General features: G+C 59.0%; 1 protein-coding gene across 1 annotated transcript in view; it reads left to right on the top strand.

The window, feature by feature from the left end:
• Positions 1-515: 515 nt before the first annotated feature.
• The window catches only part of LOC137467873 (serine/threonine-protein kinase pim-1-like), a gene marked incomplete at its 3' end in the record, with an annotated part of 28779 nt that continues 6148 nt past the window's right edge, over positions 516-23146 (top strand). Inside the window, exons 1-4 of the mRNA XM_068179290.1 lie at positions 516-648; positions 790-840; positions 1035-1401; positions 2051-2265. Of these exons, the coding sequence (XP_068035391.1) occupies positions 1146-1401; positions 2051-2265 (471 nt within the window). The remainder of the gene's footprint in view (positions 649-789; positions 841-1034; positions 1402-2050; positions 2266-23146) is intronic.

Genomic DNA, 23146 nt, shown 5'->3' with positions numbered 1-23146 from the left:
CCCCGCCCCGGTTCCCGTCCCCGTCCCCGTCCCCGTCCCCGGCCCCGTCCCCGTCCCCGCCCCGGTTCCCGTCCCCGTCCCCGGCCCCGGCCCCGGCCCTGTCCCCGTCCCGGTTCCCGGCCCCGTCCCCGTCCCCGGCCGTCCCGCCGGGGTCTCGCCTCCGCCCGGCTCTGGTCGTGCTGGCGGTGGCGCTGCTGGGCGGGCATCAGTGCCTGGAGCTCGGGCGGCACCGCCGCCCTCTGGCTCCGCCTGGCCCGAGCCCGGCCCCGGCCCCGACGTGGGCTCCAGTCCCGGCCCCGGCCCCGGCTCCTCCCGGGCCCCGCGGAGGACACACGCGGCGCGGCCGCTCCCGCCGCCCCCGCTGCGGCTTCCCCGGCCCGAGCTCCGCCGCTCGGCACCGCGGCCGTCGGCCCCGAGCCGCCGCTGTCCCGTTCCAGGGACAGAACGCCTGGGGAGGGCCGGCCCGGGGCGCTCGGGGAGCGCTCGGGGGCCGCTCCTGGCCCCGGGCCGAGCGCTGACAGCCGCGTCCCGCCCGCAGGGAAGGCGCAGGAGGAGGCCCTGCAGGAGCGGTACCGGCTGGGTTCGCTGCTGGGCAGCGGCGGCTTCGGCAGCGTCTTCGCAGCCACGCGGCTCTCGGACGGCGCCCCGGTGAGCGGCGGGGCCGGCGGCGGGCGCAGGAGGAGGGGGCGGAGGTGGAGGAGGAGGAGGAGGAGGTGGAGGAGGAGGAGGGGGATGGGGCTGCGCAGGGCAGGCGGGCGAGCTCAACTCGCTGCTCTCCCTTGCTCGCAGGTGGCCATCAAAAGGGTGCCACGGAACCGCGTCCGGCACTGGGGCGAGCTGGTGAGTGAGCGGGGCCAGCGGCAGAAGCTGGGCAGGGATGAGCCGAGGCCCGGCAGGGTGGAAGCCACCAGGACACCTCGAGGGAGAGCGGGCGTAGGGCCAGCGCAGGGCGCAGAGCATCCCGGGCTGGGTGAGGGGTTCCCGACCCCCGGCCCGGCATCAGCCCCACTGATGGCATCGCGCTCCTCCCGCAGCCCGACGGCACCAGCGCACCCCTGGAGGTCGTGCTGCTGGACAAGGTCTCCACTGGCTTTCCCAGTGTCGTCCAGCTGCTGGAATGGCTTGAGCTCCCCAACGACATCGTGATGGTGCTGGAACGCCCAGAGCACTCTCAGGACCTGCACCATTTCATTCGGGAACGGGTGGTCCTGTCCGAGGAGTTGGCGCGGGATCTGTTCCGCCAGGTGCTGGAGGCCGTGCGGCACTGCACCAGCTGCGGGGTCCTGCACAGGGACATCAAGCCCAAGAACATCCTGGTTGACCTGGCCACCGGGCAGGCCAAATTGATTGACTTTGGCTGTGGCACCTACCTGCAGGACACAGCCTACACTCGCTTTGCAGGTGAGCCCACACAGGGGTGTGCTCTCAATCCCGTCATCTCATGGCCCAACACCTCACAGCCCAAGCTGGGTGTGGCAGCGGGGATTCTCCCTTTTGCTGCCCTTCATGGCACTGAGATTTCAGCTGAGCTGCTTTTGAGCAGGGCTGGGTGGGGAGCCAGCTTCCAGCCCTGCTGGCAGCCTTTGCCCACCACTCTGGGCAGGACTGAGGCTAGGGCTGGGCAGCCAGCCCAACAAAAACACCCCTGGGTGGGGTAGCAGAGAGGGGTGGCCAGAACCTGTGTCCCAGCCGGTTTGGGGTGCAGGTGAGAAAGGGCTTGGACTGCTCCACTCACCTGGTTTCTTTTGGCTTCATAATGGTTTTTGGGGCAGTGCAGGCAGGGAGGATGAGGGCATGGTTTTCCCAAGCACTGAGTGGGATTTTCCTCCTCATGGTCGGGCCTTGCCAGGGCTTCCACTGCTCTCTTCCAACCCCAGTGGCTTCTTTTCCATCCCCGAGTCTGTACACCTGTACACAAGTCCCAGGTGCTGGCGAGAGGGCAGCGGTCACCCCGTGTGCCACTGGGGCGGCCCCCACACACCCAGGGATGCTGGAGCCAGGCTCAGGGAGCAGCAGCGTCCCCCTGATGAACTCCATCTGTATTCCATAGGAACACGGTCATACAGCCCCCCGGAATGGACCCAGTTTGGCTGGTACTACGGCAAGCCAGCTACCATCTGGTCCCTGGGCATCCTGCTGCACCAGATGGTCTGCGGGGAGCACCCTTTCAGGAGGGGCTGGAACATCAGCTGTGACCATGAGCTCTCGCTGCCAGGACGGCTCTCTCAAGGTGGATCCTCATCTCTGGCCACGGGGGCAATACCAGTGCTGGGAGACAGCAGCAGCTCGTGAGCATCCCTCTCTGGCAGCTGCTGAGGAGGTGGCACATGTCCTGCTCTCCTGCTCTCCTCCAAAACAGGGAATTGATGGGGAAGTTTACGCCCAGCTCTGAGCACATCCAGCATGGCCTGGGCACGGGAATAGTGGGGCAAAGCCAACAGGAGCCTTCTCCAACTGACCGGTGGTTTCTGGTTTCTCTGTCCAGAGTGCCAAGATCTGATCAGGAGGTGTTTATCCATGCTGCACTCGGACAGGCCCTCATTAGAAGAGCTGTTCCGTGATCCCTGGCTGCAGGATATTGATCTGCCCTAGAAGAAGGGAGAGAGCCACAGGCACACTTTGATGCAAGGCCCTGGTAAGTTACAGCTCCGCACATGCCTTGGCAATCAGAAGCAAAGGAACGCAGACATTTTGTCCTGCCTGTGTCACTGCCCAGGGGTCATCAGATGGGAACACGCAGCCCTTGTGCTGGAGCTGAGCTGCTCTGCCCAGCACTGCTGGCCACCATCCGAACTGGTTTTGCTTGTCCTGGTTCCCTGACAGCTGGGGCCCTGGGCAGAACCCAGACAGCCTGGGCTCACCCCAGGGAAGGAGAAGAAGCCCCTGGAGAAGCTGTACCAGGTGGGGCTGTTGCTGCTGGGGACAGTGAGGACGACATCAAGGATGACAACCTCTTCCTCCACCTGGTCACCGGCAGCTGAGGATGATGGACTTTGATTCTGACACCTTCTCCAAAGCCAGGCTCCACAGGGAATTTGCAGGTGAGTCCACACGCAGGGGGATGCTCCCAGATTTGGGCATTGCACAGCCTGGCCGGGAACCAAAGGTTCCCCCATTGCTGGGGCGGATGCAGCTGATCCTTCAGTCGGCTGCCAGGCTGCTTTTGGCAGGGCTGGGGGGATGGGCTGGGGTGCTGATGAAATGGGAGTGGGCTCCTGGCCCTGCCAACAGCCCCAGCACCCACCGTGCCCCGGGCTGGGGCTGGGGCTGGGGCAGCCAGCCCGACACAAAGAAACCCCCATGGTGGGAGCAGAGGTGGGACTCCAGAACCTGTGCAGGGGCTGCTTTGCTTTGCAGGCAAGGAAGGGCTTGGGCTGCTCCACTGCCCCTGTTTGCTTTGGGATCACCGTTATTTTGGAGGGCAGTGAAGCGGGGAAGGGAGAAAACCTGGGCTTCCCTCACCTGTGGGTGGGTTTTTCCCTGGCCTGCAGGGGTTGGGCCTTCCTTAGCCCCTGACAGAGATAAGATTTTTGACCTTTTTTCTTGTTCCCCTTTTTGTCTGTAATCTATTTTCAATAATTTGTTGTGTGTTTTTCTAGAGGAAGCGTTCCAGGTGGGGTCCAGTCTGGATGGGGAAGTGCTTGGGAGCAGCTGTGGCGTGGATGGGCCGTGCCCTGGGAGAAGGATGAGGACATCGTTTGGGACCAGCTTTTCTTCCAGCGAGGGATGGCGTGAGGTGGGTCCTGTCTGCTTGGCATGGTGGGATCAGAGCTTTGGGGAGATGGCAGCGAGCACAGGAGCATCCTGCTCTGGGCAGCTGCTGAGGGCTGGATGTGCCGTGACCGGCTGCAGGCTGGGCACATGTCCTGCCCTCCTGCTCTGCACCCAAAGGCAGCAGGGATGGGCAGCTCTGGGCACAGCTCTGGGCACGGCCAGCATGGCCTGGGCACTGCGGGCGGCTGGGACAAGGGGACAGGAGCCTTCAGCTGACGGGCGCTTTCTGGTTTCTCTCCTTGCAGCCAGGCTCTGCGGGTGCTGAGGCTGCTCTGGGCTCTGCCAGGGCTCTGCTGGAGCTCAGCACCGGGCCGCAATCAGCCAAAGAAGAAATGGGGTGACCTGCAGCACAGACCTGCTTGAGCATTTCAGCATCACAGCTCAAGTTTGCAGAGTGTACACCTCCAAGGGCAAACATGACACCACCCAAAAACTAAACTTGTTCAAAAGCTTCTGAAATGAAATCAATCTGGGATGACCCCAAATGATATTTTGCAACTTGCTCAAGCTGTAGCTCAGCCCTTCTCTGAACTGTTCTCTCCCCCACCTGCCTTTTACTTCCCAACTGCTCCCTCTTGTCCCCCAGTGAGTTCCCAGCCCATGGCAGTCTCCATCACACTGTTGCCTTCCTTGGTGCCCCTCACCATGAGGAAGGCCGAGCCCCAGGCTTGGGGACTCATCCTGTCACTGGATGAGGAGCAGCAATGTCTCAGAGGTCCAGTGGGATTTTAGTGTCATTCAGAGCTGCTTTCCAGCCCTCAGCTGTCCTCACTGCTGAGTTCCCACTCCCTTTTCCTCGTCCTTGCAGCAGGATGAGCTCTGTGAATCCCCTTGAGCCTCCCCACTCTTCCCAGCCCACGCACCCACCTCAGTAAGGCTGAAGCTGCAGCTTCTCTGTCTCCTGTGGCACACCAGTCCAGTCCCCTGTGCGGGGAGCCCCAGCCCCAGAGCACAGCACTCAGCAGTGCACTCCGGGCTGGAGCAGCTCCCTCCCAGCCCCAGCCCAGGGACTCCTCCGGCCCCGGGGCTTGGGGCACTGTCAGCACCCGCTGCTCCAGCCACCGCTTCTGCTGGTCCTGACAGCAGCACCCAAAGTGGGGCTGATCCCGAGGGAGCAGCAGCAGGGCCTGGATCTGATCCCTGACTCTGGGGCAGGGCTGGACAAATGACACCCAGCCGCAGCAGCAGCACATGGAGCTGACTTTCAGCACAGCCCCTGCCACTCTTGCCTCCTGTGTGCAGCGGTGTCACAGCAGCCTGAGGCACCTGGGAGCACCCTGAGCCATGCCAGGGTCAGTGCCAGGAGCATCCCCTGGCGCTGTTTAAAACCGGCTCAGCAGGAACTGGGGATGCAAACAGGATGAACCTGAGCATCTCCCACCAGCAGATACCTCAGAGCTTACACAGTAACACGGCCGTGACTCTCCCAAACTGGATTTAGGAATGGCACACCTACTGCAGCCATTGGATCATGAGCTGCCCAGATCCCTTTGGGACTCCTGCTTTTGGTGTCTCTGCCTCCTCTCCCTGCCCCAAGGAGGCTCCTCTCTTCCTCTCCCTGCCCTGACAAGACAGTCACACAAATAAAGACATGGGATTACCAGGTGCTGAGGAGCTGTAGAAGGAGCCTTCTCTAGGTCTGGCCTGTTTCCAAAACCCGCACAGTCTCCCTCAGCAAGGAACCTCCTTGTCCACCCTCTCCAAGGGTGTCAAGCTCAGGAAGGGATTCCTGACACCCTGTCCAGCTGGGAGAGCTCCCGTGTCTCCATACCAGGGGATAAAACCAAACCCAGGAACCCTGGGGGGACTGAGATTGTGGCATGGGGACATCTGTATTTATTTCCCAGTGGCAAACAAAAATGTGGAATGGTGCCAGAGCTTGTTTTGATCTACATCAGCTTTTGATAATTGTCCCTCCTCCTGACAGCGACTCCTCTGCAGCTGCACTGGGAGATCTCTGGGGCTGAGTCCACTAAGAGGAGATTTCAGTGGGGCTGAGGTGCTCGAGGGGGCCCATTTCAACGCTCTGCTGAAGTCCAAGGACATTGTGTTTCCCCGAGGAGCAACGCTCCTTTCTGGCACTCACTGCCCCGTGAGGGACATTATTCAGTTGCTGCCATTGGGTGAGTTCCAGCCACAGGGAGAGGGAGGAGGAGATGATCCCACCCATGGCTGCTGCTGGGTCCAGACTCTGGGTGAGATAAAGCCGAGCCAGAGCTTCAGCATCTCCCCCAAAATCACAGAATCACAGAAGGGCTTGGCTTGGAAAAGACCTTCAAGTTCATCTCCTTCCATGCCCCCTTCCACTGTCCCAGGCTGCTCCAAGCCCTGTCCAACCTGGCCTTGGACACTGCCAGGGATCCAGGGGCAGCCACAGCTTCTGTGGGCAAGCTCTGATCTCTGCCCAGGTGAGCAGGGACAAGACCCAAGGGAACGGCTGGAGCTGGGCCAGGGCAGGGCTGGGCTGGAGATCAGCAAAAGCTTCTTCCCCCAGAGGGGGCTCAGGCACTGCCCAGGCTCCACAAGGAATGGGCATAGCCCAGAGGCTGTTGGAGTTCCAGGAGCCGTTGGACCCCGCTCCCGGGGCTTCACGGGCTGCGATTGTTGGGGCGTCTGTGCAGGGCTGGGGGCTGGACTTGATGATCCCAATGGGTCCCTCCCAGCTCAGCCCCTTCTGCAATTCTCACCCTTTGGATCAGCCTTTGTGTCCCTTCGAGGCGCTGGCAGAGCTGCTGGGGACAGGGCAGGAGCGTGGCAGCCCCAGTGTTTCCCTGTCTGTGACACCCAGAAGTGACAGCCCCAGCGCTCCCCTGTCTGTGACACCCCAGCGGTGACAGCCCCAGCTTTCCCCTGTCTGTGACACCCCAGGGTGACAGCCCCAGCGTTCCCTTGTCTGTGGCACCCCAGGGTGACAGCCCCAGCGTTCCCTCCCTGGAGTCGCTCCAAGGGAAGCGTCCAGAGCCGCGTCCAGTCAATGGAACTGACCGGCCACTGACCAGCCCGGCCTGGGCTGATGTGGATTGCTCTGCAGACAGCTCGGGGAAGGTGTAAGAGGCCGTCTGAAGCCCCCACATTTGCCTACCGGTTGCCACAAGCAGAAACCCCTTCCCCCATTACAGTACCGGCTTGGAGAGAGCGGCAGTGCAGGTGCAGTTGCTGTACCGTTACGTTAGCTGTTCTGAACAAGGCCTGGCAAGGAGTTGGCAAGGAATTGGCAAGGACTTGGCATGAACCCACCAAGGAACGGCCTACTGCATATTTGCCCACTCTCCTCCTGAATCTGAATGAACTTTTAGGGTGACCCTAATCATCTCTCACGGAAGACCTCTCATCTGCCCCGTGACCACTGTGACAGACGGACGGAGATGGAAAACCCTCCTCCCAAGGACTGAGACTGAGACCCCTCCCACAGGGAGAGGGGAAACCACTAATGACACGACCTGTTCTTCTTCAGTAATTCCAACGGACTTATTCTTCATTGTGTTTGTCCTGCCTTGGTGGTTTCAGTGGACTCACCTGTTCCCCCACAGCAATCACAATAGACTCTCACTGTCCAGCATGTTCCCCCCTCTTTCCTCTGTGGACTATAACTGTGAGGATCTCGCCTGTGTTGGTAGCTATTCCCATCCCCCTCTTTTCTCTCTCTCTCTCTCTCTCTATCCTTTTATCTCCTTTCAGATTCCCACTATCGCATTTACTGTTTTGGCCCTTAATAAAGGTGCATTTGTTGTGATTAACTGATAGTCTCTTGCTGTTTGCCGTTTTGCACTTTTGGGATTGGTGAAAAGAACCATCACGACACCCCGCACAAGCAGATCGTGACAGATGGCCAGGGTGTCAGACCCAGCCAGCAGGAGTTTAGGAGGGCTAGGTCGTGTTTGACCAACCTGGTCTCCTTTCATGACCAGGTGACCCTCCTGGTGGATGCAGGACAGGCTGTGGATGTGTCTGTTTGGACTCCAGCAAGGCCTTTGGCACTGTCCCCCACAGCACACTCCTGGAAAAGCTGCAGCCCACGGCTGGGACAGGAGCACTCTGTGCTGGGTTCAGAACTGGCTGGATGGCCGGCCCAGAGAGTGGTGGTGAGCGGTGCTGCATCCAGCTGGGGACAGTCACCAGTGCCGTCCCTCAGGGCTCTGTGCTGGGCCAGCTCTGTTCAATATTTTTATTGACCACATGGATGAGGGCATTGAGGCTTTCATTGGTAAATCTGCAGATGACACTAAGCTGGGAGCACGTGTCCATCTGTTGGAAAGCAGGAGGGCTCTGCAGGGACACCTGGAACAGTTGGATGGATGGGTAGAATCCAATAGGATGACGTTTAATAAATCCAAGTGCCCAGTCCTGCATTTTGGCCACAATAACCCCCTGCACTGCTCTAGGCTGGGGTCGGCGTGGCTGGACAGTGCCCAGGCAGAAAGGGACCTGGGGCCACTGGTCGACAGCAGGCTGAACACGAGCCAGCAGTGTGCCCTGGTGGCCAAGAAGGCCAATGGCTCCTGGCCTGGATCAGGAATGGTGTGGCCAGCAGGAGCAGAGAGGTCATTCTTCCCCTGTGCTTGGCACTGGTGTGCTTGGCATTCCTCCCCTGTACTGGCACTCTGCCTCGAGTGCCGTGTCCAGTTCTGGGCTCCCCAGTCTGGGAAGGACATGGAGGGGCTGGAGCGTGTCCAAAGAAGGACAACAAGGCTGGTGAGGGGTCTGGAACACAAGTCCTGTGAGGAATGACTGAGGGAGCTGGGGTTGTTTAGCTTGGAGAAGACTCAGAGGTGACCTTATCACTCTCTACACTCTCTGAAAGGTGGTTGCAGTCGGGTGGGGGTCGGTCTCTTTCTCCTCACAGCAACTGACTGAACAAGAGGACACAGTCTTAAGCTGCACCAAGGGAAATTTAGGTCAGAGATTAGGAAAAAAGTTTTTTTTATGGAAAGGGTGATAAATTACTGGACTTGTCTGTCCAGGGAGGTGGTGGAGTCACCATCATGGGATGTGTTTAAAAAAAGACTGGATGTGGCACTCGGTGCCATGGTTTAGCTGAGGTGGTGTTAGGGCATGGGTTGGACTTGATGACCTTAAAGGTCTCTTCCAACCCAGCAATTCTGTGATTCTGTCATTGTGTGACATCACAGACCAGGTTGTGGCATCATATAGTTGGCTGTGACATCTCTGGTTTATTATGCGACATCACAGAGCAGGCTGTGACATCAGAGCATGCCTGTATGACATCACAGAGCAGAGCAAGCTGTGAGGTCAAAGAGTGTGCTGTGACATTATAGAGTGGCTGTGTTCCATCACTGAAGGTGTTGTGACATCACACAGTGGGTCTGTGTGACCACAGAGGTGCTGTGTGACATGTTAAGTGAGTTCTGCCATCACAGAGCAGGCTGTGACATCACAGAGCAGGCTGTGACATCACAGAGGAGGTTGTGATGTCACAAAGTTGGCTGTGACATTACAGGCTGGCTGTGTGACATCACAGAATGGGCTGTGAGGCCACAGAGAAGACTCTGCCATCATAGAAAAGGGCTCTGTGACATCACAGAGCAGCGGTGTGATGCCACAGAGAAGGCTGAGACCATAGAGAGTGGGTTGTGACATCACAGAGCTGACTGTGAAATCACAGAGCAGGCTGTGACATCACAGCGAGGCTGCATAACATCACAAAGGTAGCTGTGACATCATAGAGCTGGCTGTGACATCACAGGGTGGCTGTGACATCACAGCCTGGGCTGTGACATCACAGGGCAGATGTTGTGACATCACAGAGCACACTGGGACCTCAAAGAGCAGGCTGTGACATCACAGGGCACCTGTATGAAATCACAGGTGGCCTGTTACATCTCCGAGTGGGCTGTGTGACATTACAGGGCAGCTGTGCGACATCACAGGGGCTGCGTGACATCAGAGGGGCTGTGTGACATCACAGGCGGTTGTATGACATCACAGGGGCTGTGTGGCATGGGGTTCCAGGGCAGGGCAAGGCTGGACCTGCCCCTTCCTCCCCCACACACAAAATGTTTCCAGCCCACAATCTCCTCCAGTCTGTCACAACAGGCAGTGTGGGGGGTGAAATCCCAGCTGTGGCCATGGGCACCTGCAGGAAGAAGGACAGTTCTTTTCCATAGGAATGAAAGCCCCAGTTCTCGGTTTATTTCTGATTTAATTGCCTGGATTCTGTTTGGTTTTGTTGTTGCTTTGTTTCCTTTTTTGTGCCTGAAGTGTCCAGTCAGGAGCAGAGTGACTCTTGCCAAGGAACTTTGTGGTGCTGTTGCTCAATATTAAATCTGGTTTTTGCTGCTCCCTTGCTGGGGATTTTTTCAGCGCTCTCAAGCACCCTCATTGGCAACAAGGTGAAGGAGCCCTGGGCCAGGCTCTGGCCCTGGGGGACACGGGGACGCTGCCGGGGGGTCCCTGTCCCCTGTCCCGCCCCCCATGGCCCTGTGTCAGGCTCGGGGGTCGATCTCGTGGAACATCCTCTGGGGGAGGCTGCGGCGCCGGGGGCGGGGGGACCCGGGGGGGCAGGGGACCCCGCTGTGCACGAGCAGCGTTGGACTTCTCTGGGGGAACTGGGAGGGGGGGCTGGGGCAGAGTCACCTCCCCAGTGACCTCACACAGCCCCTGTGATGTCACACAGCCCCTGTGCTGTCACAACCCACCCTTGGATGCCACATAGCTCCCTTGTGATGTCATAGGCCCAACTCTGCGATGTCACTCTGTGATGTCACAAAGCTGTGCTGTTACAGAAGATTCTGTGATGTCAGAAATTCACCCTGTACTATGACGTCACAAAGTCATCCTGTGACATCACAGTCTGTTCCATGATGTCATAGCCTGCTCTATGATGTCACACAGCCAACTCGGTGATGTCACAACCCACACTCTGATGTCCCAGAGCCACTCTCTACATGACGGCAGAGTCTGCCCTATGGCCTCACACTATGATGTCACACCCTGCTGTGTGATGTCACAAGCCCCTCAGTGATGTCACAAAACCCTCCCTGTGATGTCATACTGCCACTCTGTAATGTCACAGCACACACTTTGACCTCACTGCCCGCTCTTTGATGTCATACAGCCATGCCATGATGTCACAGCCTGCTCTCTGATGTCACACTGTCCCCTCTATCATGCCATAGCTGCTTGATGACCTCACACAACACGCTCTGTGATGTCATAGCCCAGTCTGTGACCTCACACAACCCACGCTGTGCTGTCACACAGCCCCTCTCTGGCATCACAGCTGCTCTGTGCCTCCGTGACACAGCCACAGAGGTGCTGCTGTGACACAGCCCCCTCTGGGACACCCCACAGCCCCTGCCAGTGCTGAGCCCCTGTGAGCTCTGTCTGCGCCCTGCTCGTGTCCCTGCGATTCCCTGGCAGTGCCCCAGCCCTGCTGGGCTGTGCACAGGAGCTGCTCCTGGCCACAGCTGTCTCTCTGCAGCGCTGCCCTTGCCAGGAGCTGCCTCTGGGCCAGGAGCCTGGCCCAGCTCAGCAGCACAGACACAGCACCAGGACGTTAATGACCCTCTGGGGCTTTGGTGCTCTTTGCATCGGACCCAGACCTCAGAGTGTGCTCAAAGAACTTCTCAAGAACTCAAAGTCAGATTCAAAGTCCAGACTTTCTTTAACTTTTAATGGGTCCCACTGAGGGACACAACTCATGTGAAAGTGTCCCCGGGTTCCAGTTAGAGCAGAACACTGGAGGCAGTGATGACAGCTGGGGACAAACAAGGCAAAGGTGTCTCTGGTGCTGAGCAAACCTGGATATCACCATGGTGTCCTTGGACCTGCATTGTCACACTGACCCACGGTTCCATGAGGTTCCCCAGTGTCACCATGGTCACTGTCAGAGGCTGGATGAGATCAGTGTCCCGAGACACCTTGGGTTGAGCTGTCAATCAGTCCCACAGCTGGGACAGCGCTAACCCGGCTCTGAACGCCCGAGCAATCACAAGTCCCAGCTGGGGGGAGGCCCACGAAGGCCCAGGGGCTTAAAACCAAGGAGCACAAGGTCAGCCCCTGCTATGGACTCTGCCTTCTCCTGGGGCTTGTGTCTCACCCACACTGGAACCCCAGAAGCTGGGAGCCACATGTGTATCTTTCTGTGGAGCTTCTGTCTCTCTGTCTCTTTCCTCTCCTTCTAATGCTCTTTCTATGGAACATTTTTGGGTCCCTGAACAACTGAAGTGTTTAAGGCTGAGAGGTCCAGCTTGTTCTGGTGCTTTCCATGAACTGATTGAACTCTTGATTTATGAACCAATGCACTAGATGTGGAATCCTCTACACTGAACTCAGAAACAAACGCCCTCTGTCAGAGCATTTTCATCTTCTAGATCACTTTCAAGATGCCCATGGGGATGTTGCAATGATTACCACACAGCTCTCCATTTCTGGCTGCAGGCTCTGCAGATTCTTTCTCTGCATTCAGTCAGGCTTGCATTTCCTGACAATTCCTGGTAGCCCGTCATGGTTTCTTAGGGCAGAACAGTAACAATGAAAACCTTACCAATGGCACAACTGCCCAGCCCACAAGGAAAAGAAAGAACAAGCTGTCAAGTTCTTCAAACATTTGTCCTGCTGTGCTGCAAGAGTTGAGCTGCACACAAGGTGTGGAAAGCCTAGAGAAGCTGCAGTTGGTGCCACATCTTGTGACAGAAGCTACACCTCGTTCTCCAGGAAAGGTTCCTGGAAATAGCAAACAGGAGTGTGGAGAAGATTCTGGGAAAACTGAAACAGCTTTTAAGAAATGAAATGAAAATGGAAAGAAACAACTGAAGATGTTTTTCTCTGTTTATTTTTATGCTCCTCTTTTCCATCTTGCACTACTGCTCCATCCCCTTAATCCAAATAGATCTCATCTCTAAGATCCATGACTTGGCGAATTTTAGACACTCTAAAATACCATGAGCTACACACAGTTTGCCTTCCCCGTTTGTTTTTTTGGGGTTTTTTTTGTGTTGTTTTTTATTTTTTTTTAATCACTGCTGGAGATGTAAATGCAGTGCCTGGGTCAGGTACAAATTCTGCATTCAGGGAATGTGCCCCGATAGGGTTTGATCCTCAGCGGGGACAATGCACAGCAGCGCTCAAGGGGATTCCTGTTCCCCTGTGCAGGAGTCCAGACTCTGGGTCTGGGCTGACCAGGGCAAAGTTCCCGTGTTTGGACAGGCTCAGGGGCTGCCCCCGGGGAGCGGGGGGCTGGGCGCGGGGGGGAGCGGGCAACGGAAAAACGGACACGGGGACAAACGGCCCCAGAGCTTCAGTTGCAAGGGCAGCAGCGGCGGCGGCAGTCGCAGCAGCAGCAGCAGCAGCGAAAGCAGCAGCGAAAGCAGCAAAACCAGTCACTTTGAGGACTCCCTCGCCCGCTGTCCCGCACCCTCTCCCGCTCTCCCTTTCCCGGTGTCCCCTCCTCTCCCAGTCCCCCTCTCCCCTTGCCGGGCCATGTCCCCAGCCCGCCCCCGGCCCCGGGCGGGGCGGCCCCGTCCCCGCCCCGGTTCCCGTCCCCGTCCCCGTCCCCGGCCCCGGCCCCGGCCCCGGCCCCGTCCCCGTCCCGGTTCCCGGCCCCGGCCCCGTCCCCGTCCCGGTTCCCGGCCCCGGCCCGGCCCCGTCCCCGTCCCCGTCCCCGTCCCCGCCCCGGTTCCCGGCCCCGTCCCCGTCCACGGCCCCGGCCCCGTCCCCGGCCCCGTCCCGGTTCCCGGCCCCGGCCCCGTCCCCGTCCCCGTCCCCGGCCGTCCCGCCGGGGTCTCGTCTCCGCCCAGCTCTGGTCGTGCTGGCGGTGGCGCTGCTGGGCGGGCATCAGTGCCTGGAGCTCGGGCGGCACCGCCGCCCTCTGGCTCCGCCTGGCCCGAGCCCGGCCCCGGCCCCGACGTGGGCTCCAGTCCCGGCCCCGGCCCCGGCTCCTCCCGGGCCCCGCGGAGGACACACGCGGCGCGGCCGCTCCCGCCGCCCCCGCTGCGGCTTCCCCGGCCCGAGCTCCGCCGCTCGGCAGCGCGGCCGTCGGCCCCGAGCCGCCGCTGTCCCGTTCCAGGGACAGAACGCCTGGGGAGGGCCGGCCCGGGGCGCTCGGGGAGCGCTCGGGGGCCGCTCCTGGCCCCGGGCCGAGCGCTGACAGCCCCGTCCCGCCCGCAGGGAAGGCGCAGGAGGAGGCCCTGCAGGAGCGGTACCGGCTGGGTTCGCTGCTGGGCAGCGGCGGCTTCGGCAGCGTCTTCGCGGCCACGCGGCTCTCGGACGGCGCCCCGGTGAGCGGCGGGGCCGGCGGCAGGCGCAGGAGAAGGGGGCGGAGGAGGAGGAGGATTAGCAGGAGGAGGAGGAGGAGGTGGAGGGGGCGGAGGAGGAGGAGGATGGGGCTCGGCGGGGCGGGTGGTGCGCTCAACCCACTGCTCTCCCTTGCTCGCAGGTGGCCATCAAAAGGGTGCCACGGAACCGCGTCCGGCACTGGGGCGAGCTGGTGAGTGAGCGGGGCCAGCAGCAGAAGCCGGGCCGTGCCGGGTGGCGAGGAGCCGAGGCCCGGCAGGGTGGGAGCCGCCGGGAGCCCTGCAGGGAGAGCGGGCATGGGCTGAGCGGGGCATGCAGAGCATCCCGGGCTGGCTGAGGGGTTCCCCAGCCCTGGCACGGCCTCAGCCCCACTGACGGCATCGCGCTCCTCCCGCAGCCCGACGGCACCAGCGCACCCCTGGAGGTCGTGCTGCTGGACAAGGTGTCCTCTGGCTGCACTGGTGTCATTCAGCTCCTGGAGTGGCTTGAGCTCCCTGACAGCGTCGTGCTGGTGCTGGAGCGTCCGGAGCGGTGCCAGGAGCTGTCGGGTTTCCTGGCGGAGCGGAGGTTCCTGCCGGAGGAGGAGGCGCGGGGGCTGTTCCGCCAGGTGCTGGAGGCCGTGCGGCACTGCACCAGCTGCGGGGTCCTGCACAGGGACATCAAGCCTGAGAACATCCTGCTCGACCTGGCCACCGGGCAGCTGAAACTGATTGACTTTGGCTGTGGCGCCTTCCTCCAAGACACAGCCTACACCCAGTTTGCAGGTGAGCTCTGCCTGGGGATGCTCCTGGGCATCTCATGGCCCAGCTGGGGTGCAGCCCCAGGGCTCCCCCTATTGCAGCCAGGATGGGATTAATGCTGGAGCCAAGCTGATTTGGGTGGGGGTGGGAGGGGGACCAGCTCCAGCCCTGCCGACAGCCTTCAGCACCCACTGTGGCCTGGGCTAAGGCTGGAGCTGAGGCAGCCAGCCTGACAAAAACCCCAGTGGGGGTAGCAGAGAGGGGCGTCTGACCCTGTGCCCTGGATCGTTTGGTGTGCAGGCGAGAAGGGCTTGGACTGCTCTGCTCCCATTGTTTGCCTTGACTGGTTAACATTTTTGGGGGGCCGTGCAGGCGGGGAGTAGAGCGGGCTTTCTCCACCACTGGATGAGTTTTGCTTTTGTGTGTCATGGTTGGGCCTTCCCAGGATTTCTGCTGCCCTCTTCCAACACCAGTGGCTTCTTTTCCAGCCCCAAGTCTGTACACAAGTCCCAGGTGCTGGTGAGAGGGCAGCAGTCACCCTGTGTGCCACTGGGGCAGCCCCCACATGCCATGGGGTGCTGGGGTCAGGCTCTGGGAGCAGCAGCGTCCCCCTGATGAACTCTGTCTGTGTTCCACAGGAACCCTGTCCTACAGCCCACCAGAGTGGATCCACCACCAATGCTACCACGGCGAGGCAGCGACGATCTGGTCCCTGGGCCTCCTGCTGTACCACCTGGTCATGGGGAAGCACCCATTCAGGAGGGGCCAGGAGATCATCTGGGGGCGGATCTTGTTCCCACGATGGCTCTCTCAAGGTGGGTCCTCATCTCTGGCCACGGGGGCAATACCAGTGCTGGGACACAGTAGCAGCTCATGAGCATCCTGCTCTGGCAGCTGCTGAGGAGGTGGCACATGTCCTGCTCTCCTGCTCTCCTCCAAACACAGAATCCATGGGGAAGTTTAGGCCCAGCTCTGGGCACACCCAGCATGGCCTGGGCATGGGAACAGGGGGGCAACTTCTCCAACTGACTGGTGATTTCTGGTTTGTTTCCCCAGAGTGCCAGGATCTCATTAAGAGGTGTTTGTCCATGCAGCCCTTGGACAGGCCATCCTTAGAAGAGCTTTTCCGTGATCCATGGGTGCAGGGTGGTCTTCTGCCCTAGAAGATGGGAGAGCTCCACATGCACAGTTGGATCCAGGGGCCTGGCAGGTAACAGCTCCACACATGTCCTGGCAATCAGTGGCAAAGCCAACCAGACTGGTTTTGTCCTGCCTGTGTCACTGCCCAGGGGGCATCAGATGGGAACACGCAGCCCTTGTGCTGGAGCTGAGCTGCTCTGCCCAGCACTGCTGGCCACCATCTGAGCTGGTTTTGCTTGTCCTGGTTCCCTGACAGCTGGGGCCCTGGGCAGAACCCAGACAGCCTGGGCTCACCCCAGGGAAGGAGAAGAAGCCCCTGGAGAAGCTGTACCAGGTGGGGCTGCTGCTGCTGGGGACAGTGAGGACGACATCAAAAATGACAACCTCTTCCTCCACCTGGCCACCGGCAGCTGAGGATGACGGACTTTGATTCTGACACCTTCTCCAAAGCCAGGCTCCACAGGGAATTTGAAGGTGAGTCCACACGCAGGGGGATGCTCCCAGATTTGGGCATTGCACAGCCTGGCCGGGAACCAAAGGTTCCCCCATTGCTGGGGCAGATGCAGCTGATCCTTCAGTCGGCTGCCAGGCTGCTTTTGGCAGGGCTGGGGGGATGGGCTGGGGTGCTGATGAAATGGGAGTGGGCTCCTGGCCCTGCCAACAGCCCCAGCACCCACCGTGCCCCGGGCTGGGGCTGGGGCAGCCAGCCCGACACAAAGAAACCCCCATGGTGGGAGCAGAGGTGGGACTCCAGAACCTGTGCAGGGGCTGCTTTGCTTTGCAGGCAAGGAAGGGCTTGGGCTGCTCCACTGCCCCTGTTTGCTTTGGGATCACCGTTATTTTGGAGGGCAGTGCAGGGGGGAAGGGAGACAGCCTGGGCTTCCCTCACCTGTGGGTGGGTTTTTCCCTGGCCTGCAGGGGTTGGGCCTTCCTTAGCCCCTGACAGAGATAAGATTTTTGACCTTTTTCTTGTTCCCCTTTTTGTCTGTAATCTATTTTCAATAATTTGTTGTGTGTTTTTCTAGAGGAAGCGTTCCAGGTGGGGTCCAGTCTGGGGATGGGGAAGTGCTTGGGAGCAGCTGTGGTGTGGATGGGCCGTGCCCTGGGAGAAGGCTGAGGACATCGTTTGGGACCAGCTTTTCTTCCAGCGGGGGATGGCGTGAGGTGGGTCCGGTCTGCTTGGCATGGTGGGATCAGAGCTTTGGGGAGATGGCAGCGAGCACAGGAGCATCCTGCTCTGGGCAGCTGCTGAGGGCTGGATGTGCCGTGGCCGGCTGCAGGCTGGGCACATGTCCTGCCCTCCTGCTCTGCTTCCACAGGCAGCAGGGATGGGCAGCTCTGGGCACAGCTCTGGGAACGGCCAGCATGGCCTGGGCACTGCGGGCGGCTGGGACAAGGGGACAGGAGCCTTCAGCTGATGGGCGCTTTCTGGTTTCTCTCCTTGCAGCCGGGCTCTGCAGGTGCTGAGGCTGCTCTGGGCTCTGCCAGGGCTCTGCTGGAGCTCAGCACCGGGCTGCAATCAGCCAAAGAAGAAATGGGGTGACCTGCAGCACAGACCTGCTTGAGCATTTCAGCATCACAGCTCAAGTTTGCAGAGTGTACACCTCCAAGGGCAAACATGACACCACCCAAAAATTAAACTTGTTCAAAAGCTTCTGAAATGAAATCAATCTGGGATGACCCCAAATGATATTTTGCAGCTTGCTCAAGCTGTAGCTCAGCCCTTCTCTGAACTGTTCTCTCCCCCACCTGCCTTTTACTTCCCAACTGCTCCCTCTTGTCCCCCAGTGAGTTCCCAGCCCATGGCAGTCTCCATCACACTGTTGCCTTCCTTGGTGCCCCTCACCATGAGGAAGGCCGAGCCCCAGGCTTGGGGACTCATCCTGTCACTGGATGAGGAGCAGCAATGTCTCAGAGGTCCAGTGGGATTTTAGTGTCATTCAGAGCTGCTTTCCAGCCCTCAGCTGTCCTCACTGCTGAGTTCCCACTCCCTTTTCCTCGTCCTTGCAGCAGGATGAGCTCTGTGAATCCCCTTGAGCCTCCCCACTCTTCCCAGCCCACGCACCCACCTCAGTAAGGCTGAAGCTGCAGCTTCTCTGTCTCCTGTGGCACACCAGTCAAGTCCCCTGTGCGGGGAGCCCCAGCCCCAGAGCACAGCACTCAGCAGTGCACTCCGGGCTGGAGCAGCTCCCTCCCAGCCCCAGCCCAGGGACTCCTCCGGCCCCGGGGCTTGGGGCACTGTCAGCACCCGCTGCTCCAGCCACCGCTTCTGCTGGTCCTGACAGCAGCACCCAAAGTGGGGCTGATCCCGAGGGAGCAGCAGCAGGGCCTGGATCTGATCCCTGACTCTGGGGAAGGGCTGGACAAATGACACCCAGCCGCAGCAGCAGCACATGGAGCTGACTTTCAGCACAGCCCCTGCCACTCTTGCCTCCTGTGTGCAGCGGTGTCACAGCAGCCTGAGGCACCTGGGAGCACCCTGAGCCATGCCAGGGTCAGTGCCAGGAGCATCCCCTGGCGCTGTTTAAAACCGGCTCAGCAGGAACTGGGGATGCAAACAGGATGAACCTGAGCATCTCCCACCAGCAGATACCTCAGAGCTTACACAGTAACACGGCCGTGACTCTCCCAAACTGGATTTAGGAATGGCACACCTACTGCAGCCATTGGATCATGAGCTGCCCAGATCCCTTTGGGACTCCTGCTTTTGGTGTCTCTGCCTCCTCTCCCTGCCCCAAGGAGGCTCCTCTCTTCCTCTCCCTGCCCTGACAAGACAGTCACACAAATAAAGACATGGGATTACCAGGTGCTGAGGAGCTGTAGAAGGAGCCTTCTCTAGGTCTGGCCTGTTTCCAAAACCCGCACAGTCTCCCTCAGCAAGGAACCTCCTTGTCCACCCTCTCCAAGGGTGTCAAGCTCAGGAAGGGATTCCTGACACCCTGTCCAGCTGGGAGAGCTCCCGTGTCTCCATACCAGGGGATAAAACCAAACCCAGGAACCCTGGGGGGACTGAGATTGTGGCATGGGGACATCTGTATTTATTTCCCAGTGGCAAACAAAAATGTGGAATGGTGCCAGAGCTTGTTTTGATCTACATCAGCTTTTGATAATTGTCCCTCCTCCTGACAGCGACTCCTCTGCAGCTGCACTGGGAGATCTCTGGGGCTGAGTCCACTAAGAGGAGATTTCAGTGGGGCTGAGGTGCTCGAGGGGGCCCATTTCAACGCTCTGCTGAAGTCCAAGGACATTGTGTTTCCCCGAGGAGCAATGCTCCTTTCTGGCACTCACTGCCCCGTGAGGGACATTATTCAGTTGCTGCCATTGGGTGAGTTCCAGCCACAGGGAGAGGGAGGAGGAGATGATCCCACCCATGGCTGCTGCTGGGTCCAGACTCTGGGTGAGATAAAGCCGAGACAGAGCTTCAGCATCTCCCCCAAAATCACAGAATCACAGAAGGGCTTGGCTTGGAAAAGACCTTCAAGTTCATCTCGTTCCATGCCCCCTTCCACTATCCCAGGCTGCTCCAAGCCCTGTCCAACCTGGCCTTGGACACTGCCAGGGATCCAGGGGCAGCCACAGCTTCTGTGGGCAAGCTCTGATCTCTGCCCAGGTGAGCAGGGACAAGACCCAAGGGAACGGCTGGAGCTGGGCCAGGGCAGGGCTGGGCTGGAGATCAGCAAAAGCTTCTTCCCCCAGAGGGGGCTCAGGCACTGCCCAGGCTCCACAAGGAATGGGCATAGCCCAGAGGCTGTTGGAGTTCCAGGAGCCGTTGGACCCCGCTCCCGGGGCTTCACGGGCTGCGATTGTTGGGGCGTCTGTGCAGGGCTGGGGGCTGGACTTGATGATCCCAATGGGTCCCTCCCAGCTCAGCCCCTTCTGCAATTCTCACCCTTTGGATCAGCCTTTGTGTCCCTTCGAGGCGCTGGCAGAGCTGCTGGGGACAGGGCAGGAGCGTGGCAGCCCCAGTGTTTCCCTGTCTGTGACACCCAGAAGTGACAGCCCCAGCGCTCCCCTGTCTGTGACACCCCAGCGGTGACAGCCCCAGCGTCCCCTGCCTGTGACACCCCAGCGGTGACAGCCCCAGCTTTCCCCTGTCTGTGACACCCCAGGGTGACAGCCCCAGCGTTCCCTTGTCTGTGGCACCCCAGTGGTGACAGCCCCAGCGTTCCCTCCCTGGAGTCGCTCCAAGGGAAGCGTCCAGAGCCGCGTCCAGTCAATGGAACTGACCGGCCACTGACCAGCCCGGCCTGGGCTGATGTGGATTGCTCTGCAGACAGCTCGGGGAAGGTGTAAGAGGCCGTCTGAAGCCCCCACATTTGCCTACCGGTTGCCACAAGCAGAAACCCCTTCCCCCATTACAGTACCGGCTTGGAGAGAGCGGCAGTGCAGGTGCAGTTGCTGTACCGTTACGTTAGCTGTTCTGAACAAGGCCTGGCAAGGAGTTGGCAAGGAATTGGCAAGGACTTGGCATGAACCCACCAAGGAACGGCCTACTGCATATTTGCCCACTCTCCTCCTGAATCTGAATGAACTTTTAGGGTGACCCTAATCATCTCTCACGGAAGACCTCTCATCTGCCCCGTGACCACTGTGACAGACGGACGGAGATGGAAAACCCTCCTCCCAAGGACTGAGACTGAGACCCCTCCCACAGGGAGAGGGGAAACCACTAATGACACGACCTGTTCTTCTTCAGTAATTCCAACGGACTTATTCTTCATTGTGTTTGTCCTGCCTTGGTGGTTTCAGTGGACTCACCTGTTCCCCCACAGCAATCACAATAGACTCTCACTGTCCAGCATGTTCCCCCCTCTTTCCTCTGTGGACTATAACTGTGAGGATCTCGCCTGTGTTGGTAGCTATTCCCATCCCCCTCTTTTCTCTCTCTCTCTCTCTCTCTCTATCCTTTTATCTCCTTTCAGATTCCCACTATCGCATTTACTGTTTTGGCCCTTAATAAAGGTGCATTTGTTGTGATTAACTGATAGTCTCTTGCTGTTTGCCGTTTTGCACTTTTGGGATTGGTGAAAAGAACCATCACGACACCCCGCACAAGCAGATCGTGACAGATGGCCAGGGTGTCAGACCCAGCCAGCAGGAGTTTAGGAGGGCTAGGTCGTGTTTGACCAACCTGGTCTCCTTTCATGACCAGGTGACCGTCCTGGTGGATGCAGGACAGGCTGTGGATGTGTCTGTTTGGACTCCAGCAAGGCCTTTGGCACTGTCCCCCACAGCACACTCCTGGAAAAGCTGCAGCCCACGGCTGGGCCAGGAGCACTCTGTGCTGGGTTCAGAACTGGCTGGATGGCCGGCCCAGAGAGTGGTGGTGAGCGGTGCTGCATCCAGCTGGGGACAGTCACCAGTGCCGTCCCTCAGGGCTCTGTGCTGGGCCAGCTCTGTTCAATATTTTTATTGACCACATGGATGAGGGCATTGAGGCTTTCATTGGTAAATCTGCAGATGACACTAAGCTGGGAGCACGTGTCCATCTGTTGGAAAGCAGGAGGGCTCTGCAGGGACACCTGGAACAGTTGGATGGATGGGTAGAATCCAATAGGATGACGTTTAATAAATCCAAGTGCCCAGTCCTGCATTTTGGCCACAATAACCCCCTGCACTGCTCTAGGCTGGGGTCGGCGTGGCTGGACAGTGCCCAGGCAGAAAGGGACCTGGGGCCACTGGTCGACAGCAGGCTGAACACGAGCCAGCAGTGTGCCCTGGTGGCCAAGAAGGCCAATGGCTCCTGGCCTGGATCAGGAATGGTGTGGCCAGCAGGAGCAGAGAGGTCATTCTTCCCCTGTGCTTGGCACTGGTGTGCTTGGCATTCCTCCCCTGTACTGGCACTCTGCCTCGAGTGCCGTGTCCAGTTCTGGGCTCCCCAGTCTGGGAAGGACATGGAGGGGCTGGAGCGTGTCCAAAGAAGGACAACAAGGCTGGTGAGGGGTCTGGAACACAAGTCCTGTGAGGAATGACTGAGGGAGCTGGGGTTGTTTAGCTTGGAGAAGACTCAGAGGTGACCTTATCACTCTCTACACTCTCTGAAAGGTGGTTGCAGTCGGGTGGGGGTCGGTCTCTTTCTCCTCACAGCAACTGACTGAACAAGAGGACACAGTCTTAAGCTGCACCAAGGGAAATTTAGGTCAGAGATTAGGAAAAAAGTTTTTTTTATGGAAAGGGTGATAAATTACTGGACTTGTCTGTCCAGGGAGGTGGTGGAGTCACCATCATGGGATGTGTTTAAAAAAAGACTGGATGTGGCACTCGGTGCCATGGTTTAGCTGAGGTGGTGTTAGGGCATGGGTTGGACTTGATGACCTTAAAGGTCTCTTCCAACCCAGCAATTCTGTGATTCTGTCATTGTGTGACATCACAGACCAGGTTGTGGCATCATATAGTTGGCTGTGACATCTCTGGTTTATTATGCGACATCACAGAGCAGGCTGTGACATCAGAGCATGCCTGTATGACATCACAGAGCAGAGCAAGCTGTGAGGTCAAAGAGTGTGCTGTGACATTATAGAGTGGCTGTGTTCCATCACTGAAGGTGTTGTGACATCACACAGTGGGTCTGTGTGACCACAGAGGTGCTGTGTGACATGTTAAGTGAGTTCTGCCATCACAGAGCAGGCTGTGACATCACAGAGCAGGCTGTGACATCACAGAGGAGGTTGTGATGTCACAAAGTTGGCTGTGACATTACAGGCTGGCTGTGTGACATCACAGAATGGGCTGTGAGGCCACAGAGAAGACTCTGCCATCATAGAAAAGGGCTCTGTGACATCACAGAGCAGCGGTGTGATGCCACAGAGAAGGCTGAGACCATAGAGAGTGGGTTGTGACATCACAGAGCTGACTGTGAAATCACAGAGCAGGCTGTGACATCACAGCGAGGCTGCATAACATCACAAAGGTAGCTGTGACATCATAGAGCTGGCTGTGACATCACAGGGTGGCTGTGACATCACAGCCTGGGCTGTGACATCACAGGGCAGATGTTGTGACATCACAGAGCACACTGGGACCTCAAAGAGCAGGCTGTGACATCACAGGGCACCTGTATGAAATCACAGGTGGCCTGTTACATCTCCGAGTGGGCTGTGTGACATTACAGGGCAGCTGTGCGACATCACAGGGGCTGCGTGGCATCAGAGGGGCTGTGTGACATCACAGGAGGTTGTATGACATCACAGGGGCTGTGTGGCATGGGGTTCCAGGGCAGGGCAAGGCTGGACCTGCCC

This window comes from Anomalospiza imberbis, unplaced genomic scaffold, assembly GCF_031753505.1.
Source record: "Anomalospiza imberbis isolate Cuckoo-Finch-1a 21T00152 unplaced genomic scaffold, ASM3175350v1 scaffold_83, whole genome shotgun sequence".
Classification (NCBI taxonomy): domain Eukaryota; kingdom Metazoa; phylum Chordata; class Aves; order Passeriformes; family Viduidae; genus Anomalospiza; species Anomalospiza imberbis.
Note: the sequence above shows the minus strand (reverse complement) of the source record. Positions and strands in the feature narration are given on the sequence as shown.